The sequence below is a fragment of the Arachis duranensis genome, chromosome 6 (assembly GCF_000817695.3).
Source record: "Arachis duranensis cultivar V14167 chromosome 6, aradu.V14167.gnm2.J7QH, whole genome shotgun sequence".
Classification (NCBI taxonomy): Eukaryota; Viridiplantae; Streptophyta; class Magnoliopsida; order Fabales; family Fabaceae; genus Arachis; species Arachis duranensis.
The window spans coordinates 96,726,381-96,732,443 of NC_029777.3; the positions used below are offsets into that span (position 1 = coordinate 96,726,381).

Sequence of the window (6,063 nt, forward strand, 5' to 3'; positions counted from 1 at the left end):
AATTTTTTGTTAAAGGATATTTTTATAAAAAATAATTTATTTTTTTTGAAAAATGAATAGAATTAAAATTAATTAACATAAAATTTAAAATGAATTAAAGAGAAAATTTTTTAAAAATTATAAAGAATGAGAATATACATTTTATAAATAAAAGAGAGAAGAGTATCATTTTAATATCTTTTAAAAGAGAAAAATGATATTTAATTTTCTCAATATTTATACTTCTCACATTTTAAGGGTTTTTTTTTCTTTCACTCTATACTCTCCTCGTATTTTAGAAGAGTAGTTTTAGTTGTTTGTAATCTAAATATTTTATTTATATTATATACAAAATTAGCAAATATAATCATACAAAGTGTTAACATCTTAAAACAAGGATCTAAAAAGTTATATGTGTATCTCATGGACAATACGGTTGTATTCTTTAATTTGTATTTTGATCTAACTAATGCACTCAGCAATTAGCTTCTTTAGCTTTCTCAATTTCTTGGTTTTTATTTTCTTTGACGATGTCTTATTTAGACAGAAATTTGATTGTGCTTTTCTTTTTTTTTTTTCTCTCCTTTAACAATGTCATTTTATTACGTATGGGAAATTCGCATAAGGATATTTGTATCCTCTATCATGAACCTAAAATTTTTGAAACCTTGTTATGATAAAAAAAAAATTTTTGACGCACATAAAGTGGAGTGATATTATAATATTTAGGGGTAAGTACGATTTTGGTCCTTTAAGTTTAGTGCCAGAATCGAATTTGTTCCTCTTGTTCTTTTGCCATTAAAGTCGTCCTTAATGTTACATTTGTATTTAACTTCGCCCTTAAAATTTTTTTCGGACATAAATGCCCTTTGCATCGTTAGGGTAGTTAGAAAAATGGTTATATAAAAATAAAGGCAATAGGCATATGTTAACCCCAAAAAGAAGGGCAAGTTGGTTGATTCTGGAACTGCTGCCGACACCACCGTCGTCGACGTCGAGGAGGGAGAACGCCATGGCTGCCGAAAGCTCGATGTCGTCTCGGAGCAAATCTCCCTCGGATGGTGCGTTGCTGCTCTGTTCCCATGGTGAGAGGCCGGTGCTACGTACTTCGGGGACCAAGGAGAACTACGGGCGCATATTTTGGGGCTGTATTTATTATGGAGTTTGTTTTTCTTTCTTTTCTTCTGAGTTGAGTAATTTGGGTTGAGGAGTGGAGATTGAAGACGGTGATTTTGTGTAGGTGCATGAAGGCTCCAACTTCTTTCGTTGGGCAGAGCCGGAGACAGAGGTGGGAAACCCAGAAATTGCAAGGATGAAGAAGAAGGTTGCCTCCCTGAAATCAAGGACGAGAGCGGCAGAGTGGAAGTTAATGGTCGTTGCTCTGTTAGGGTTTGTTGGGTGGGCTGGGTTCCTGTTTCTGTTGCTGCAGAATTTTTCTGTCTAGGCCTAAGTGTGTAATTCCATTGAACCTGGTATGAAAAGGGTGTTTGGGTATGATGCTGTTGTTGTTGTTGGTAAATTCTTTTAAGGTTGGTTTTGTTGACTGTGTTTTGGTGAGAAGTGTTTTGGTGGTAAGTTATTAGGTGACAATGATGTACCTGGTATGAATGTGTTATGTTGAATTGTTTCTCAACATGTATAAATGACAATTATGTGAATTTGATTTCTGCTTGGTAAATACCTGTTTTTCATTACTGACTAATTTCCTAACAATATAACAAACTTGAATCAAAAACAATCTCATGTGAATATGGTAAATGTCATAATAACATAGATAATAAAAAGTGTTTCAGGCACATAGGTAATCCCAAAAGGGTTGGCTGGTCCAATCCAGCAACCAAGTACAACACATAGATGCTCATAGGCAAAGTTGACAGAAACATAACATAACAAGAAGTAGCTAACAAGTCACACTGCACTTTCCCAGCAAAGTTCACAAAAACATAACCCAAAATAAGACAACATGCACAAAATACCCAACAGAAGACACAAAAGACAACATAACCCAAAATAAAGCATATCCCATTTTCCTTTTCTTAAAGCATTTCCCATTTTCTTGGAGGCAACTTTGCCATTAACTTCAGTTTCTTTGGAGAGATGTGAAGTGCTCCAGAGAGCCTGGCAGAGAAGTGACCAACAGGTTGGCTTGAAGATGTGGTAAGGGTAGGCTGAGATGAAGGAATAGTTGTGGTGGCTGGCTGTGATGAGGATGAAGGAGGTGCTGAACTTGTTGGACTGGCAACCTTGTTGGGCTGTGGAGCAGGTTGGGTTGAGGAATTGGGCATAGTAGTTCCCTTGGGCCTGCCTCTAGGCCTTTTGGGCTAAGCTGCATTGTTGGATTGGGCTGCAGAGGGTGGCTGAGTTGCTGAAACAGCTTTCCTTTTGGGCTGGGAAGAGGCAGTCTTCCTTCCTCCCTTGGCAGGTAGGTGGTTTGTCTTGGTGCTTCCCTTCTACTGTTTTCCTTTGTTCTTTGACTGCTGGGCCACACAAACAAATACAATTTAATAATGGGATAGCAACAATAGTTGAGACTACAATTAATAGAAGAAAGACAAATTAAAAATCATACCAACTCCTCAATAGGTTTAGGGCATCTGCTTCTTTTGTGCCCAACAGATCCACACAGAGAGCACCTTTGTGTCTCTCCCTTCCTTGATAGTTGAGTGCGGCTGCTCTGCTCTTCATCTCCAGGAGCTGCTATCCTCTTTTTCACTGGCCTGTGACTAGGCCTTCGATAGGGGGAGGCATAACATCAGGGTGTGCAGTCCTCTCCCAAAGATCTACTCCATTCAAGGGATGTATGATTGAGTCATAGCACCTCATGTAAGCTTCTCTCTTATAACACCCAGCCACAAAAGGTTCTATGTCTAGTCCCTTGAACTTGATGCAACTGATAGCATGGACACAGGGTATGCCACTCATCTGCCAAATTCTACATGAACATTCATGGGATCCTAAGTCCACCGCAAACTTCTCTAATCCGTTCACCACTTCATACTTCAAAGCTGCAGACCAGTATGGTCTCCAATCCCTAGCTGACCTAGATCTCTTCTCCAACCTGAATCTAATCCTAGGTAAGATTGTCCCTAAATAATTTTGTGCAAGTTCTCTATTTTCTGCCCACCTAGTCATTAGTTTTACCCTTATTTCCTCTAACATGGTGACTATAGGCTTCTCTCTAACATCAACAATGGCAGAATTAAAGCTCTCGGACATGTTATTAACCAATGTATCTACCTTAGAGTTATAAGTGAACCTAGATCTAGACCAATACCTAGGAGGGATAGCAATTAGATACCTATAGGCCTCTTGATTCATAGCTTTCACCTCGGCCATGTGCCTCTCCCAATCCCTCCAGTGAGTTGCCTTAGCACACTTCCACATCAGTTTCTTCAATTGTAATCCTGGAAACCTCTTTCTGAAGTTGCTGTACAAGTGTCTCACACAGAACCGATTATCCACATCAGGTATAACCTCCTCATATGCTGGCAACAGACCCTGCACGCATGAAATCAAGGCAATTGTAATTAGGGAGAATTGAATGGAAGTGATTCACTCTATAAATTTAGTGTACTTTGCTTACTTTTTGTTGGTCAGACATGAAGGTAGATCTTCCCATCTTATCCAGCCCAACATCAGATGCAAGCTGACTTAGAAACCAACTCCATGAGTCCTTCGTCTCGGCTTCCACAACCGCATACGCAATCGGCAGCATTGGTCATTGGGATCCCACCCAATTGCAGTTAGCAGCTGTCCTCCCTGGGGTGTCTTCAAAAAGCAGCCATCTAGGTCAATGAAATCCCTGCAATGCTGGAAGCTCTGCTTGCATGCTTCCAAGCACACATAGATCCTCTGAAAGATGCAGTAACTGGTCTTTGATGATGCTGGTGCTTCACTGTCAAGATCTGGGGACCTCTGCACTTGTATGCGAGCGGAGGATCCTGGATTTGCCCTCATCAGCTCCTGTCCATAATCGTAAATTCTTTTATACTGCTCTCGGAAGGTTCCCTGAATTTGATCAAGTGCAATCTGCTTGGTCTTAGTGGCCAGTGACTTAGTGACAGTCAAGTTCCATTTCTTCTGTGCCTTCGAAACCAACTCCTTTATTTTCACCTTCGGATTTGACTCAACCTTCTTCTTAAACGCCTTGCCGAGCCATTTTGAATGTAAGATCCCCACCCTGTGTGCTTGTGTGCATGTGTGTGTCAAGTTCATGCTGCGTAGCTGCCAAGTTTCCTCACCCCTGACCTTTGCAGCATACACCCAGAAAAGACAATCACCCGAACAAACAGCCCTAACCCTCTGCAAGTCACACTTTCTAAACCTGATTGACCTTGCCGTATGCACAGCATAAGCAGTTACAGTGTCCTTGAACTCCTCCCGAGATGCATACAAAGTGCCAACTTCCCATTTGTATTGACTCATATCTTTCTGAAGCTTGTGAACTGGAAATGTGAAGCCCTCATGCTCTGAATCAAACCCAACCTGGTGATCGAAATCTAAGTCATCACTGTCTCCTCCCTCAACATTCTCAAACTGCTCATTTGCACAAGCATTCTTATTCACAACCCTAGGTTTTTTACTCATCACATTCACATCTTAAAATCCACTTACCTCAGGATCAACATCATCATCACTATCAGTAAAGTGCACATCATCTTCACTATCGTCCTCTTCCCCAGATGGATTGTACTCTGAATCGAGACTGTCACTGTCACTAGATTTATCATACCCAACTTCATTGTCGTCCTCTGCCCCAGAGTTAGCAGCAAATGGTTCAGATTGCTTTTCCCCCTCATCTACTCCCCCATACGGAACCAGCTCCTGCCCCTCACTAATGTCACACATCCCATCTTTATCCCCAATATCAATGTAGCCAACATTAGGAAACATCTCTTCGTCCTGAACCTTATGGACAACATATAAATCTACATGGTCTCTCAACTCTGCTATTCGACACATCTCAATGGAATCCGCATCAGCTTTAAACAATTTCAGATTTTTCTCCATGTCTTCAGCAACTGGATCTTTGAACCATAATGATGGGATATTCTCCTCGACATAACCAAGTTGCTTTGGCTCAGCATACGCTTCAAATACAGACCACCGATCACCGTCAATCTCTTCTATCACCGTTGTTTCTTCTCCCACATACTCTAATGGACCGTTCTTATACGTAAATCATCCTCCATGGTAAACCTTCACTTTAAAATAACACATCCTCTTCTACCACACCTTGAAACAGAGTACAACAACACATACACATTAATATAGAATATGAAATAGACGGACCTACCTAATCCCTACTCTCCACACACATGGCCTCATTCCAACGATAAACACACCCCCAAACCCTAAGTTATCTAACCTGAGAATACCCATTGCAGCGAGAGCTACCAAACTGAAAAGAAGGAACAAAAACATACCTACTCAAACCCTATCGGTAATGCTCCAGCGACTCCTCACGTCCCTTTCTTCCAGTTCCTCGATCTCGCCTCCTCTCTTCAGTTTTAGTCCATCAAAATCTACGGTCTTCTCCGATTCTGGGTTAGGGCACAATGTATTGGATTTCCTTTACGAAGCCTTGTGAATAACAAACCAAGCGTTGTGAATAAGAAACGTTAAGGGTTTCTCATCCAAGAAAAGAAACCAAGCGTTTCCCGCGAAATGAAAAGGGTAGAATTGTCATTAAAAAGAAAATTTAATTACAAAGGACGAACTTAAATACAAATGCAACATTAAGGACGACTTTAATGGCAAAATAACAAGAGGGACGAATTCAATTCTGACACTAAACTTAAGGGACCAAAATCGTACTTACCCCTAATATCTATTAGTAATATATTAAAACAGAATTAAAAGTAATCTCTGGATGTACTGTTAATTTTTTAATTTTTTACTATAATGTCACGTTAGTTTAAATGGTTATTTTACACAATTTGAACATAATCTTCTATCTTTATATTATATCATAAAATTTTTATTGTATTCTTATCTTTTCATAATAATTTATCTTTATATAATGATAAAAAAAACAAAAGTAACTATTTAAAAAAAATAATTATATAATGAATAAATTTTAAT

At 39.4% G+C, this 6,063-nt stretch overlaps 1 protein-coding gene across 1 annotated transcript; it reads right to left on the reverse strand.

Annotated features, from left to right (window-relative positions):
* Positions 1-2,688: 2,688 nt before the first annotated feature.
* Positions 2,689-3,598, reverse strand: LOC107494821 (uncharacterized). The gene is made up of 2 exons (XM_016115857.1): positions 3,563-3,598; positions 2,689-3,477 (listed from the first exon to the last, which is right to left on the reverse strand). Exons 1-2 carry the CDS (start codon positions 3,596-3,598, stop codon positions 2,689-2,691), a joined length of 825 nt encoding a protein of 274 aa, XP_015971343.1.
* Between the last annotated feature and the right edge of the window lie 2,465 nt (positions 3,599-6,063).